Genomic DNA, 16,246 nt, shown 5'->3' with positions numbered 1-16,246 from the left:
ATCTTGATAGGTGGACCAGTCACATTAAAATAGCTTCTTTAGGAACTGACCAGGTTTTTGAAACAGATGGCTTTACATATATATTTTTCCTATGGTATATTCTTAGGAAAAGCTGTGTACTGGGCCTTAAAAGTGTAAATATTTGGCAGCTTCATGAATAACCACAGCGTCTGTTCTGCCTCTGTTTTCATTGTCTTAAGGGATTTCAAGGCCCACTCAGTGATGATCCACCACTGCAATGTCTATTTGCCCCAGAAGCAAGGGTAGTAGCCCTCTCCTCACCAGGAAGGGCTTTGCAGACTCCCCCCGCCTCCGCAGTATAATGCCCCCAAAAAGCCACCTCTCCTAAAACAGAACCTGAGAATATTGTTACAAAACTGGTTTAAAAAAAATAAAAAAGCTTATTTCTTTGTAGAAATCCCTACTCCTTGTGAACTCTGCTTGAACCTAAAAAGCAGGAATGGGTCATAAATCACTTGGACAATGGTCAACTGTTCAGTGGCTCATCTTTTCGATCCCCCCCCCCCCCCCCTTAAAGGCTTTCTTTCCTGGCCCTTTGGTATCTCTGCTCATTTTTGCTCGGGGACCCAAATGCCTTGGGGTGAAGACTAGCCCGTGTCGGGGGGAGGGGCAGTCTTCGAAGTCCTCAGCTGCCCTTTTCTCTCATTCCTCCTCCCCTCAACCCCCAGGGCACCGGCCAGGGCAGGCTCCCCAGAACCCCGCCGGCACCAAGCCTGGCCCCTTCTAGAGTAAGGGCACTACACAGGGTCTGACTCGACCTTTCTTGCGGTGCCGGGAAGTTGCCCAACTCAGCTTGGAGGCCCAACCGCAGGCTGGGAATGCAGGGCCAAAGGATTCCTAGCCACACGGAAGGAAGGCGGCCTCAGAGCGACCACCGCCCGCCGCCTGGGCCGCGCTGGACCGCCACACTCGCCGCGCTTCTGAAACAGCCGAACCCTGATACTTGCTCACTGCACTTAATTCTGCCCGGGATCAATACCTAATATGATACCGAATAAATAAAAGGCGCTCACAGCGGCCAGGGGACGGGGTTATTAAGCAGCTGGAGCTCTCACGGTGCATATCAATGCACCTGTCATTGTGGTTTGTAACAAAATTTATGACTGCAAGCACGGCGGCAGTAAACGCTTCAGTAAGGAATGAAAAGAAAAACACTTCCCAAGGCCCGGCACTTTTCAGAAGTGGAAAACAGGCTCCGCGTAGGAGGAAGAGCGGCAAAAGAATTCCCTACTCCGCACTTTTCCCGGCCCCGCGCCCCGCGAGCTGGGGGATTATATAAAGTGGCCGGTGCCGGTCTCTCCGAACAGCTCCGCTGCACGGCCAGACGTAGGACCGGACGCGCGCAGCTCCGCCGGGGCCGAAGACCCGCTGCCCGCCGCTGCCTGGGGAAGCCGGGAAGCTCGCTGGATGCTCAGAGGCCGGCCCGGCCCTCGCTCTCCCGCCGGGGCCGTGAAAGACCGAGGGGCTCGGGGAAGGAGGGGGCGGCAGTCGCTGGGCTGTGACTAGCGCGGCAGTCGCAGTAAATTATGGGCCGGTAGAGTCAGGGCAAGTTGAAAGAGAAGGGGGAGGCGATGATGTGCCGGTTGCTTCTGTTGCTCTCAAATGTTTCTAAGGTTGTAGTTGGCTCCTCTCCTTGTTTTTGTTTTTGTTTTTCCTAACCAGGGCCTCGGAAACCCACACATCTCTTTCTGGCAGACAAGACTTGTGCTGGGCACCTCTGTTAATTCACTGGAACATAGCAACGATTCTTCACTCCCTGTTGGCTTTACTATTGGGGGATTCCGAAACCACTCCTTTTCGGGTTTGCTCAGTGGGGATATATTTGCTGCAGAGCTGGGCTCGCTCTCTGCCCGAGTTCTCTCGATCTCTCAGCCTGAGCCTCCTCTACCCTATGGGAAGCCCTGGACGCGCCTTCTAAATCATTCTTATTTAGCCCAGATAACTCAATACGTAATACACCCTCCATTTAAGGCACTGGGCTCACCCCATTAAAGCGCCATAAATTTGAAGGCCGATGATCGGTTATCATGTAACGGGCAGCAGTTCACACGGAGGTGATCCACTTCAAAGCCGCCCTTTGTTTTATGTCTTGATGTATGGATCCTGAGATGGCTACCTTGAGTTGCAGGACAGATGGAAATGTAGTGGAAATTATTTTTTTAAATCACACTACTCACCACAGTGTGTGTGTGTGTGTGTGTGTGTGTGTGTGTGTGTGTGTGTGTGTATTCCCGCGCAAGCTCTCGAATTTTGTCTGTAACTCTTTTTAGGTTCTTCAGGGTCCTTTTGATATTCTGTTGAGGCGGATCTGGAACAAAATGGAAAACTCTCAGTGGCAGCCGCTTCTAACGCACACATGTTGAGAGGCTTTCCCCTTTAAGGGTGTCATAATCAATGTGACTATTGTATATGTTGCCCGAAGCCATTCCAGGCACCTTCTCCCTGGCAGAAAGGGAGACTTGATTGGCTTCTAGGGAGTGAGTGGCCTTTAACACCAAAATCTTTGGCTGGATGGGGGAAGGAGGAGCTCAGACCAGAGGGAAGTGCCAGACCCTCAAGCAACGGGTGAGCCAAGTGGGTCAAAGGCACAAGGGGAATCTGTCCTCTCCCCCTGCTTCAGCCAAGCTCTTAGTGCTCCAGGTGCCTTAGTCTCCCAGGCTGAGCCCAAACCTCCTAGGAGTAAAAGAGAAGGACTGTACAAAATTGGTGTGGGAGGGAGGCTACAGCATAGGGCACCTGAAAAAGATGGGCCTGGGTGGGTCCTGGTCAATGGCTGCCCTACTCAGCCCCAGTGGAAAGGGAGCTGGGCGCTATTTCCTGATTTGTACTTTGTATCTTGCATGGTTCCTCTGAATTTATTTTATTCCAGTCGGTACCCACCACAATCCTGGCCTGGGCTGCCCACTCCTGGGTCGGGATTAGGCTGCAAACAATCTAAGAAACACACATCCCTTCCACCCAACAGACCAAGCTGCCCACCACTACGGGCACTTAGCGGGTGCCCATGCAGGTCAGGTGAAAGGAGAGACACAATCCCCCCTCTTGCATCTGCCCTGTGCAATTTGTCGACTCAGTAGTTTGCAAACACTAAACCGGGCAGGAGAAAGCCCCACACAAAGCATTCCAGTCCCTTCTAAAGACCAGAGCGCACAGCCATAAGCCTTTGAAGTGACCTTTGGCTTAGACAGCAATAACTCACCCCTTAATGAACACCCAACGGAAGCGCCTCGGAGAGATCCCAGCCCAGTAGGGCTCCTAATATCGAGCCCAGGCTTCAGCTTCCCAGCCGGTCTGGGCCCAGGGGGCCCAGGCCGCTAGGCCAGCCTTGAGGGCTGTGCAGTGGGTGTGCGATGTACGCAGGTACTCAGACCTGATCAGCGAGCCGGAAGCTACTTTATATGATACGTTCACGTGAACAGACATCAACTTTCGCCGCTTGACTATGTTTTATTATTTTTTTTAAAAGGGGGTTCTTTAAAAGTAGGATCTTCCCCCTCAGAAGAGGGCTAAATTGAAAGACCACCAGGGCTGATCCCACGATGCCTGTAGCTAGATTTTGTTTTTCCAGCCATGGATGATCAGGGTAAGTTTGCTCCTGGGCATTCTGGGATGCCCTGTGCACCCTGTGCTCTAGGCTCAGGAGGCTTGGGAAGGGAAAAGAAAAGAGGACCCCAAGGTGGCCAACGTTAGGCCACCCAGAGTCCCCATTGCCTTCTCTCGAGCTCCCTGCTCAGCCCACCCACCCTCCAGCACAAGCCCAACTTCAGCCTTCTGCTTGACCAGAATCGCGGGCTTAACCCTGCTGGCTCTGGGCCACCAGCTCAAGTACCCTTTCCACAGCCAGAAACTGGGGTAGCGGGAGGGAGACCCATCTGGGAGCTGTCAACGGAGAGCTGGTCCGCGGCAGGCCGGGCCCTATACCCCAGCCCCCACCAGCATCCCCGGGAAAAGTCTTTAGGATAGGGAGCCTTGGTGCAGATTATTGAAATTTTCGGGGAAGTTATAAGTGAGTGCTCCACGGGGCCAAATGAAATGCTGCTCGCGGTAATTGGATTCAGCTGACTAAGTTGGCAGGCGCGCTGCTCCAAGGCAGCAGGCGAAGAAAAATGTCCAGTGACTTTAAGTTCTGATGGAGCCAAAAGCAGGCGATTGACAAAACGGCTTTACTGCTCTCCTTTGATGGCGATGTCCTCTTGGAAGTCGGTCCCTCTCCAGCTGGGGCCTGTCCCATCGTAGGTGAAGGGACTGCTCCTTGCTTTCTGGGACCCTTCCCCACAGAGGCCCAGTCTGGCCCGGCTGTGTGACGCTCCCATGAGCCTGGAGCCGCTCCCTCGGACTCATGGAGCTGCTTACTTGGGCTTTGGCCCCGGAAAAATCCAGGATGAATTGTCCTGTCCTCCTCCAGCCAGGAGCCACAGGATCCCGTAAACAAAAGGATGGATGGGAGGCAGGAGCCAAAATAATGATTTAGCTTTCATCCTGGGTTCTTTGGGGAGAAGAACCCAGGAGCCCTAAACCTTTTTTCTCTGCCACTCTGGAAGTCAAAACCCAGATTACTGAGGGAGCATGTACTGGAGGAGCCTCTCAAACTCTTCTGAGTAGTTTGGGGGTTCTCATGAATTTGGGGGAGAAGCTTGAGAAGCACTTTAACCACTAAAGGAAAAAAATATTAAGCCAACAGCAAGAGATAAAGGCGTGCGTATATGGAGCTAGTTCCCAGAACAATGCAGGGAGCTGGCTGGTCACAGAGTTTATTTTAAATACATATAAATCAACCTGCCTATGCCCAGCCAGGCAGCCCAAGACACAGAATTAATATGACGCTCCATCTTACTTTGGCAGTGACAGTGTAAAAAAAGTTTCTTTTTATTCATTTCATTTCCCAGCCCATTTTCATAACTGCACATTTACCCCCAAAATAGTTCCTCCAGCCCCCAACCCCTTCACCGACCCTCTCCTGAAACTGCCACATCCCCCCCACCATGCCATCAGCCACCCCCCAAGCCTGGCAAGCTAGTGTGTCCTCCTAACCTTTGGGTAGGCGGGGAGCATCCCCACAAAGCGCACCTCCTTACGATTAATCACCGTCCTCAATGTATATGTAGAAGTGTATCTAGGTCTACGCGGACTGCCTCACCAATTGGCAATAATCAAGATCACAGATTACACAAAATAAATCATATTTAGTATCCCGCTCAGGGCAGCAAGCAGCCCGGTGCCCAAAGATTTCCATTTTGTCATGCAATTGCTTACCTGGATCCCAATTTATCATAAACCTGGTGTCCTCGGCCTCAGAGTGGGCGCCAGTGGGGGGCAGAGCTAGCCTTCCCCCTTTGTCTGCAGACAACACTGTCCCAACCCTGGTCTTGCGCGCTCGCAGACGCGGCCATATACCCGAGCACACGGAATTCCCGGTAGAACGGAACCAGGCTGAGGTTCAACTACCAATAAACGCAGGAGGAACGAGTTCGCAGTCCCCGAGCTGGCTTCGCCTGCGATGCGCGCCCGTCGGTCCACCCGCCCGCCTGTCCGCTCCCAGGCCCAGAGCGGCGGCCACCCGCGCCCCCACCCACTCCTGGGTTCCTGCCCAGCCCTCCCAGACCCCCCAGAGCTCGGGGTTTGTTTTGCTTTCGGAATGTGGCCCTTTCTGGATTTGGAGAGAGCCCCGGAAACCCCCTCATGGTCGGGAAATACAGACGCTGCCTTCAAATGCGAGCATATTTGTTCACGTGACCCCAAGGGAAGATTGTACTGATTGAGGCTGAAACTTTCACGCCATCCAGCCCCGGAGCGCAGCCAGGCCTGGGGGCTAGGAGGAGGGGCGGGAAGCGTGGGATCCGGGCCCCTTCCCCGGAGCAGGCATGAGTGGGTATGGAACGAAAAGAAAGCCCTCATCTCGCAGCTCGAGTCCAACCCAGCCCCAATCCGGCCACCGGCAGTGGCATGAGGGGCGCTGAGAGTCTCACCCCCCACGACCTCTGACCCTGGCCCAGCCTTCCACCGGACCAGCCCGCGGACTGGAAATTTTAGAGGCTGCCTTTCAGAGGCGTCTCCGGAGGTGGCTATGGAGCTTCGGAGGCCCAGGGTTCCCTTAGCTCCCCAGTCGAGCCCGATACCTCTCATCCGCACGCACCCGGGCCAGGCTCCGCCTAGGCGGACGGGCTGCTCGCCCCCTCCCCGGTCGAGGCAATTAGTTGTGGCACAGCGCAGGCTCCAGCCCTAAGGTGGGTGACTCCAGCTCCCAGACCGGGGCCGGTCACCTCGGGGAAACCCCACCCCCATCCCCACCCCGCTGGGGCTCTGGCTCGTTCCGCAGACTCGGCAGAGGAGCCGCCACTCCCCAGAGCCAGAAAGGGCGCATAAGCAGCCGACCGGACCCGTAGCGCTCTCCCTGCTCTGCGTCTTGCGCGCTCCACTCGGGTTCCGCGCGGCGTGGAGCCGCCAAGGCGCCGAGCTGCTGTTTGCCGAGAGCGCGCGCCTCCAAACCTGGGCAGGGCTCACGGAATCCGCAGGCCCGGCGACTGCCAGGCCGCGGCTTCCCGCTTCCTGCGGCGCCTCCAAGAAGGCGAGGTGGCTGAGAAATCAGCCCTAGCCGGGCTTATCTGGGAGTCCTGGGAGCTTCTATTTTAGAAATATTACATCGGGACCTGTTCCCAGCACTCTCCGAGTGGTCAGGCGGAATTTACGGTAACAATTCTGCGTGTGAGAAAGAGTTAAGCTCCCAGCCAGGGTGAGCGACCGGCTTCCAGGTCCCGGCCTGCCGCGAGTCCCCAAGGTCGTCTCCCAGCCCGACCCGCTCCCCAGAATCCCGCACCATGCGGAAGTCTCCACCCCATCCCCGAAGTCTGGTTGTCATGGCCAGTTCTGCTTCCCAACGGCATCGGGCACGGAGCAGATGCCCTGTCGCCGCCGGCGAGGTCTCCGAGCGACGGAGGCGAATGTGAATGTGCTCAGCAGCCCCAGAAGAGCCCGGGAGAAGGGGGTAAAGTCCTCCTCATCCCCATTGCAGAGGCACAGGAAGTCCCGGAAGACAGGTCACAGGCTGCTCAGAGCCCTTTAGACCTGTGAGGGAGCTCCTCCTTTTGTTCACCTGGACGGGCCTGGCTGGAGGCCCACTCGGGACGCCTCTTGGAGCCGGACCGTGGGTGCCCCCAGTTCACCCCCACCGGAGTATCCCGCCCCCTAGCCTCCCGCCAGGGGCCGAGCAACGGGCCCGCAGCAAGTGTTAATCTCCTGCCAAAGAGGGGGGCCGCTTTGCGGGAATTTGTCTCCAGGAAAGGATCTAAGCCTTCTTCAATCGGAGCATATGTTCATAGAGCAATAAACCGGAAAGATTTACAGTCCTCGCCCGGCCCCCAACAGCCTCGCACCCTTTCAGGAATTACTTACGATGATTTATCACATCAACCCGGGCAATTGTCACACTGATAAAATAGCCCGGGCCGGTGCCCGCCAAGCCCAGGACTTGGGAGGCTGTTGGCTGCCGGGCTGCCAGCGGGGCTGGGGAGGCTTTTTGTGGGTTCCTTCTCTGGGCCTACCAGGGGATGGTGTGGTGGGTTGGGGTGGGTGGGGTTGGGGTGGGAGGGGAGCCAATTCTCATTGAGAAAAACGCAAGCAGCTCAAAGAAAGCGCCCGGAATCTGCGTCGGAGTCACTTGCAAAGCACATAAACATTTGTCATCTTTGAATAATTGAATTAATGTATTATTGTTTGAATGTATAATTCATAACGGAGGAAACTTTGTCTCTGTCCTGACGGGGAAATATACACACACCAAAAAAGAAATCAAAACATACACACAATCCCACAACAACTACCAACGCAGCCAGCCCCAGCTAGCGGGAAATCATCCTCAAAGCCAACGACAGGGAAGGAGGCGAATAAAGAGGCTCTCCTCCCCGGCACCGGCCCTGAGTTTCAAGCTGAAGGAGGAGAATGCCCGCTGCCGCCCCGACCCAGACCCCGGCAAGCTGGGGGTGGGGTGGGGTGGCAGCGTAGTGGCTAGTGGGACCTCGAATCTCCTCGGAGTGTGGGAGAAGAAAGGCTGAAATGGGAGGCAACCGGACAGACAGCTTTTGCACCTCTCCCTGGCCTCTCTCGCACATCCCTGCCCCAGGCTCCCCTTCGCCCCAGGGTCTCCCACCCTGCCGGCAGGGACTTCTAACCCGCGCCTTTATTTTCCATCTTCCCCCAAATTAAAAATACAAAAATAAAGGGGAAGAAGGAGAAAACTCCTTGCTGGGGTGGCCGAAACAGGAGAGCTGGGGTGGGAAAGGAGGGGAGTGGGAGAAGCAACTCGGAAATCATTATCTGTTGGTTAAAACCTGCCTGGGGTAAAATTTCAACTCGATTTTATAGCCTTCTATTATGACGCAAAGAAAAATTTACGACCCTCGCTTGAAAAGAGGGCCGGGGCCTTTTCTCACCGGTTTAAGAATAGGCAGCAGATGCCGTGACAGCGACCATTGTTCCCGGTAGACACAGGCGACCGGGCAACCTCGGCCCGCGTGCGCCAGGCGCGTCCCCCAGCCGGGCGGGTTTTTTTTTTTTTTTTTTTTTTTTAACAACTCCTGTTGTTTCGGAGCAGCCCGCGCGCACCCTCGCCCCTCGCCCCCTCGCCCCTCGCCCACCCCCACATGCTCACACACACCCTCTCTCTCGCTCACATACACACACTCGGCCGCTCTCAGTAATTTTTCATAAGTGCAAAGCTTTGCTGAACCAAAGGTCACCATCCAAGCCACTAACAACTTCTCGCCGGCGCGCGGTTCCAAATCAGGAAGCAAAGGGAACTATTTGTCAGCGGCCCTGACAGCTAAGTTCATTAAGGATTTAAATCCGAAGAAATAAAAGTCGCCAAAATATTTACCTGCTGGCCGCGCTCCCGCGCCCGCCACTGGGGGCCGAGGGTGGAGGGCTGGGGGCGCCGCGCAGCCCCCCTCGGCGGGTGATATTCTTGGGATCCCTGCACTTTCCAAGTCGGAGAGAGCCCTTTGCGTGGCAGATTAATGACGACTCCGTGTTTCTTAAGGGACGTGCTGAATTAATTATTTCGCCAATCACGTGGTCGGGACTTGTAGAAATCTATTCTTATCATCTTCCTCGCACTTTGAAAATTCTCCGGGTTATGAAAGGCCCTCCCCCGGCTGCCGGCGAGCCCCGGCCGCCCAGCCAGGCGCGGGGGGCAGGGAGGGCTCCCCAACATGGCGGGCGGGCGGGAAGCGCCTTCTGCCGAGGGTCCCGATTTACTGTACTGTACTCAAGCGGGCTCGGCTATGGACTCGCTTCCTCCTCGTCCCTGCCCGTGATTCAATACACACAACGGTATTGATGTATTGGTGGGCACAGGAGGAGCCATTAACCAGAAGACGGGCAGAGGACAATCATAAAATGTGTCTGAATATTTAAACTTCTGTCTGCGCACTTATAAATACACATGTCCACGCGTCTGAGGCGAGCCCTTCCATATATTAAGGACACATGTCTGATTTTATGCATTCTGCTCATTTCCTGTCGCGAGCAACCCCCCCCCCCCCCCCCCCCCCGCCCCAGCTATTTTGGGACTCCTGTCTTGGCCCACTCTCCAAGGCAAGGCAAAGACGAAAAAAAGCCTTTGCAGAAAAAAAAAAAAAAAAATAGCGCACGGCACTTTTTATGGTGGGGAGTGTTTATTGTCGTCTGGAGGGCAGAGGGGCCTCTGGGGGAAGGAGGGGCAGGTGCTGGAGGCCCCAGTGGGACTAAATAGCACAAGGAAAGTAGGAGTCCAAGATTGGAGACCAGAGGGGTTTGGTCCCAGCAGCCACTGGCCAGTCTCAGCTTGGTTCAGAACCCAGCACTCTCCCAGAGTTGGGGGGCAGGGAGGTCTCTCACCCACCACAAGACAAAGAGAGATTGGAGGTGTCTGGAGCTAACCGGGGCCAACCTGGAGCCTCCTTCTAGCCTGGGAAGTTACTTATTTTTTCTTCCAAAAAATAACGCCCTGCAGCCTGAATGCAACGTTAGGCTTCCCAATGCTCACAAAACATGGTGGCCAAATTGGGACTGTGTATGTGTGGGGGAGAGGTTAATGACAGATTTGCTAACCCTTACACACTTTAACCTTCACATGTCAGGCACAATGCAGAAAATAATAAATTGTTTATATTGAATGTTAGCTTTTAGAAGACTTAATGAAGAATGCTTCTTTGGAGGCACCAAACAGGATGGAAGTTTCGCTACACCTTTTATTATTTCAAATATAGATCAATGAATTACATCAAAACTACAGGCAACAATTAGTATAAATAATACTTTAATCAGTGGCAGCAGAACATTGGTCAATTCTATTAAAAAAGCATCCTGTGTGAACAGACACCATGGGGCTGACAGACAATGTCATCTCCCAACAAAAGGCTGCAATGGACAAAGTGAGATGGGAGTCTGAGGAGCAATGTCCTCAGTAAACACTTCACTCCTCCCCAGTCACGACCCCAACACAGCTTTAAAGAAAAACAACACCAAAACAAACACTTCTGGCTCATATTTGGGGGAACAAACTGGAAACAAATGAAAGCAAATGGGCACTGAGCCTTTCCACATCTAGGTTTCTCCAGAGTACGTTCCCAGATGGAAACTCATTTCCTTCCCTGCCCTAGGTGGTTTTGAGAAGGGGGGGGGGGGTGCTGCTGCTTCTCCCCTGCCCCACTCCTGTGGGCCCAAACGGACGCTGGGGTACGATTGGGACCACAGGGTTGAGGACTGCCCCCTGGGCCATCCAAGCTCCATTAACATTTCAAAAGACAATCCCTGGAAACTGAGGAGAACTGAGACTTATAAACAAAGAAGTTGTTTCTCTGATTTAAGTTACTTTTCAAAGTAGTGAAGCTATGTTTGAGAAGAAGGTGGGTTTTCTTCATCAAAACATGCCTCTTGGCTTTCCTCTGGGACATGGGTGAAGTCAGTGAAGCAGTTTTGGCATTTGGTCTGAAGCTGGGGTAGATAACCTGAACTTCTGGGAATGGGGAAATCTATATAATAATCTTTATAATATATATGTAGTTGGGTGTCGTGAAAATATATACTTTTCCCCCCTCCCAAGGAGAAGGTTCAATATATTCACAGATTTGGGCTTTAGGAAAGAATCTTAGCAACTTTCCAACTTGCCTCTAACGATAGCGGCTTTTTTCAAATGCTACATCCAAAGACTGCTCTCCCCATTAGAGGGGGAAAAAAAAGAAGAGAAGGGTAGTTAGAGTCCAAAAGGTTAAGGGTTTAGAGGTCAGTCCTCCCGGCTGAAATACAGCTAATCGAATAGAAAATTTGTCCTCTGGATGAACCTGATTCTGTAATTTAGCCGAACTTCAGTAAAATACCTTTTCAGCTTCTCAACGTGAGGGCGTCAGAAAAAAGACGTCTTGACTATGTATGAACTCTTTGCTTTTTGTCATAGAAACAATGATGCGAATAATGCAGGAATATCCATCTTTAATATCCCGACGTGGCGATATTCAAGTATTGCCATGTGCAAGTCTGAGAGCCAGGCTCACCCCAAGGAGGAACAAAGAGCTGTCCCCAGGGTCTAATACAAAAGACCAAGGCTTGGAAGATACTTCAGAGAAGTGGAATTTCAGCCTAGAGACTCCAGTGAATACCTGCTCTCGGCTCTCAGGAGACACCAAAGAACATGCGTGCAGAAAAAGTCTTTTTTTTTCTCCCTCCACTTAAATATATTTAAAAAATTATCTCTGAACTTTATAAAGCATTCTGAAGCACTGAAAAAAAAAAATAGCTCCAATTCTTAATCTCTCTTTCAAGCTCATCCTTTTTCCCTCCCCTCTTTTGTCACTTTTTGGTAGCTACAACCAGGGGTTTCTTTTTGGAGCCCACAGCTTTGGGGTTTAAACTTCCAAAGTCTGTTTCATTTGAGTATATGAACTCTGGCCATTCCCTTTGACTCTCCCCCCCCCCCCCCCTTAGCCTTAAGGGTCAGCATTTTAGAAAAATGAGCCTTGAATCCTCAGGCAAGGCATAAGAAAAATGACTAAAGAACATCACTCCTCTGTTGTTTGAGAGTGATTGTTATGAAACCACTATTCTTAAGGCAAGGAGGAGGGCCTAAAACTTTTATACTTTTACAATCTCTGCTTCTAATCAATGGGTTGAGAAAAACTTCCTTACACTTGTTTAAAAAATAAAAAAACTTCAGGGAAAAAAACCCTAAGACCAACTTTTGTGGGCTTCTAGATTCAATTAGTGTTCTCTTTCTTTTTTACAGCAAGATTTCCCCACCTTCCCACTTTCTCCCCACCACACACCCCCTCTCCCATATAGGCCGTACACCAATTCCTATAAAATACTGCTACATGGGTTATTTGGAATCCAGCATTTGGAATCCAGTTGGAATAGAAAATTCAGTCACTATCTAATGACCCAGAACATAGAGGTGTTGTTTTCTTTCCCCAGAAGGAAAATGTTGGACCATTTGTTTCTTTCTCTTTTCCCTTTCCTTTAATCACCCAGAACTAGTTGTAAGCACAGTGCTGAAAAAAGCACATGTGGAAATATATTTTCAAGAACTCAACTTTGAGTGGACCCTTTGCTTCCCTCTAAAAGGGTTAAGGGCCCCCTACACACATTTCCGGGGAGTGGGGAGGGGTGGAGTTCAAAATGCCGGTTAGAGCCAGAAGTTAGTCCACACATCTCTGATTCTTCTCCCTGAAACTCAGCCCCTTTCACCTTCTTAAGATTTTTGGCATTAAGATGTCAGTTATTTCTGTCCCCCATCCCCCAACAAATAAATATTTAAGCAAATATAATCTAAACATAAAATAACCCAACCCATTTCCACTTCCTTCTTAGACTCATTTCTTTGGGCATGGGGCCACCGGGAGCAAAATATTTTTTTCACACCGGAAATTATACAGATAACCCAGAAAGTTCAGAAATCCTGGCCCAGCTTTCCTGTTTCCACTGAAAGCACCTAGCACAGGGATGGCCAACCTGCTGCCTCAACTCCCCCACTTTATTAAGCCACCAAGATCCCTGGAGGGGTGGGGTGGGGGAGGATGTTCAAATTCACACTGGGATAAAGCATCCAACCTTCATTTGCAAATTCAAAATCCAACAGCAGAGATTTTCATAAGTTTAATGACTCACCAAGGTTTATGTTCTCAGTAGCTCCTGCCATATGTAATATACTTAGAGAGAGAATCCCGCCCCCCTCCCACCCCCATCCCGCTTCAGGGAGGGGGCTGCCCTCGGGCAGGATGCTAACCTAGTCCGAGGGCGGCCTGCGTATCCCAGGTCCACCCCACAGTACCTTAGAGCCCAGGGAGGTGACAGCAAGCCTGGCCTGCCCCCGCAGCTTCGGCTCAGCCGGGAGCGCAGGGAGGAATGGGCCCAGGGTCCCCACTTCTACAAGGTCGTCAGGTCCGTGTGGTGGTCCTTGGCCAGCTGCTGCAAATGCTGGCCTGGGGCAGCTGAGGAGGAGCAGGAGGAGGAGGAAGAGGAGGACGAGGACGAGGACCTGCCTTTGGTGTTGGGCAGCTTGTGGTCTTTTTTCCACTTCATCCTCCGGTTCTGGAACCAGATCTTGATCTGGCGCTCAGAGAGACACAGGGTGTGAGCAATTTCAATCCGACGGCGCCGGGTCAGATACCTGTTAAAATGAAATTCTTTTTCCAGTTCTAGGACTTGCTGCCGGGTGTAGGCCGTCCGAGACCGCTTGGGCTCCCCGCCAGTGTAGTTGGGGTTCACTGCGAGACAAAACAGACAGCACGGTCAGGTCAGCGCCCGGCTTCTCTTAGGGCCCTCGCCACTGCCGCTCACTTCCTGGCGTGCCCGAGGCCCGCGGCCCTCCCAGCGCACTCCCCAGCCCGCTCCCTTCCTCCCTCCCGCCCTCTCGTCCTCTGTACCCAGCGCACCCGCTCACTCCCACCCACCCACTCCCCCAGGCTCCGGGGCGGGGATCCCCTTACGTGCTCCCATCTCCCTGGCCCACCGAGAGCTCCGGAATTCCCTAGCATTTTGGAAAACCCCCCTCTCCTCCTCTACCAGGTTCCGTCCGCTCTGAAAATGGAGTCCTCCCCCACCCCACCCCCATCTCCACCCCCTTTTTCGCCCACAGCCAAGCAGCCAGCCACATGGTCCCGGCCTGCTCCCTCAGCTATAAAAATTTATGGAGAGAGTAATTGCGGCGCCCATTGAAGCCCCACAAGCCCCCACCCACTCGCACCCCCTCTCGGGGGCCCAGGCCTCCAGGCTGGGGTGGGGACTGAGAGGTCGCTGGACCATGCCTTACCCGAATTCACGTGCACCTTCTTCATCCATGGGTAGACCACCGCGGGCTGCTTGAGTGCCGTCCCGGGGGGCGGCTGCTTGGGGCCGCCCGGCTGGCTGCAGGCCCTGGCGCTGGGCAGAGGCGCGGGCGGCGGCGCCGGGGGCGCGGGGCACGGCTCTCCTGGGGCTCCGTAGTGGCCACCGGGGCCGCCGGGTTCTTGCCCGTGACCCCGCGTGGGTAGCGCCGAGCCGGGCCCGGGCCCGCCGCCTCCGAAGGTCTGCTCACCGAAGTCGGGCCGTGGGTAGAGCCCCGGGGGCTGGAAGTCTGCACCCTGCACGCCTCCGCTGTAGTAGTCGGCGCCCTGCTCGCCTAGGTAGCTGCCCTGCAAATATTCTTCGCACGGAGGGAACTTGGGGTCCACATACTTGGAGTTCACCATATACGAACTCATGGCCATTAATTTCAGAAGGTAGAAAATACTAATTTTTCTCGTGTTGTCTTTTTTTCTCCTTCCATAGGGCCCTCCTACTTGCTGTCAACTGAATAAAGTTGGCGGCCATGTGACCAAGCCAGCCAATAGCAAGGAAGCGAGTTTATCACCGGGTTGGTGAGCATCTCATAATTTTCACAAATTTAACTAAATAACATACGTGTAATCAAGTGACTCGCCATGGCACATTTGAGGGCCCCCGCCAGATGTTAGTGTAGTTCTCCAATTCCCCGCACCCTCATTCCTGGCAGGTAATCCCAGCTTTTGTCTGCCACTGACTTTGTTAACCTCCAGTGTCCTCTCCACTCACCCCCGCTGAAATACAGCCCCCCAAAATGGGTACAGTTCAAGGGGGAATGAAACCCCAACTCTGTCAGGCTGCAGAATGCCAAAAGGCCGGTGGGTGAGGCAGCCTCTGAGTTGGGCAGAGTACCCCAGGCAGGCAGGGCTCCCGCCCGCGGGAACGGGGACTCTGCCATACAAAGGCCGAGTCCCGGCTTTGTCTTCCTCAGGGTCACCCAAAAGTTACAACAGTCTGGCGGGCCCGAATCAAATCAGGCGATGAGTAACTGCCAAGCTTGCTGTGAGTGCCCAGGATGGAGTGCTTTTAGCCAAAGTCGGTCTTACAGGTATGGCAAGACCGCCCTCCACCCAGCTCATACAGCTGAGGGGTGGGCCTGGAAGGTGATGATGGTACCCCCACCTCACCCAGATAGGCTCCAAAGGACCCTGCACTCCCTTTTCCCACGTGGAGTCAACGACCTGTGAGCCTCCTCACTGGACACCCTCTGACCTCACTTCATGCTCCTTGAGGACAGAGTTGGGGCTGGGGCTACCTGGCTTTCCACCTTGCTCCCCAGTTCCCCAAAAGCTAGCCCTTTGGCCCTGCATTCATGCAACCAATTAAGGGTCTACACGGGAACCTCTGTTTAAACGTGAGGGGCTTCGGGGAAAAGGCTCCCCCCGTGTCACCAGGCTCAGTCCATCTTCCTGGAGTCTAAGGTAATAAAACAGAAAGGAAACTGACCCGCACCCGGCTGCCTCTGGCCTCAGCTTCCGACTATGGCTATTTCGGAGAAACATGAAGTTTTTGCATCGACCATATATTCCCCTAGAATCGAATCTGTGACTATGTGGATACCACACAAATTCGGTTCTACAGGGTATATATAGACAACGTTACTACCTCCGGGTTTCACCTAGAGTGGGTACCCAGACCGCTGCCAGCCCCGGCCTCTTCCTCGGAGCCATCACCGGCCCGACGCAGCCACTCGCACTTTCAGAGAGGGTTCAGGTAGCTTGAAGAGCTCGGTGACAATTTGCAGCAACGAGTTCCCCATCCTTGCACCAGGGCCGGAGTTACCGAGCAGCCAAGGAGACAGGACACTCTTCTTAAGAAAGAAAGAAAAGAAGAAGAAATAATCCATCCCAGAAATGGGCGCTTTATTACCCTCCTCTCTAGATCCACCCCCTCCCCC

General features: G+C 53.4%; 1 protein-coding gene across 12 annotated transcripts in view; it reads right to left on the bottom strand.

Annotated features, from left to right (window-relative positions):
* Positions 1–1,815: 1,815 nt before the first annotated feature.
* HOXD4 (homeobox D4) overlaps positions 1,816–16,246 on the bottom strand; it is a 27,721-nt gene continuing 13,290 nt past the window's right edge. For 8 of the 12 annotated variants that reach the window (XM_086718952.1, XM_086718954.1, XM_086718956.1 and 5 more), the window contains 2 exons: positions 14,300–16,159; positions 10,227–13,754 (listed from right to left, as the gene is read on the bottom strand). In XM_086718952.1, the coding sequence (XP_086575078.1) occupies positions 13,414–13,754; positions 14,300–14,735 (777 nt within the window). In that variant the 5' untranslated portion in view covers positions 14,736–16,159 and the 3' untranslated portion in view covers positions 10,227–13,413. Of the gene's footprint in view, positions 2,330–10,226; positions 13,755–14,299; positions 16,160–16,246 lie in introns of those variants that run through there. The other 4 variants (XM_086718949.1, XM_086718951.1, XM_086718957.1 and 1 more) reach the window with 2 other exon arrangements.

This window comes from Puma concolor, chromosome C1 (assembly GCF_028749965.1).
Source record: "Puma concolor isolate L17-30 chromosome C1, mPumCon1.1.hap2, whole genome shotgun sequence".
In the NCBI taxonomy this organism is placed as follows: Eukaryota; Metazoa; Chordata; class Mammalia; order Carnivora; family Felidae; genus Puma; species Puma concolor.
This window is presented reverse-complemented; position numbering and strand designations above follow the sequence as displayed.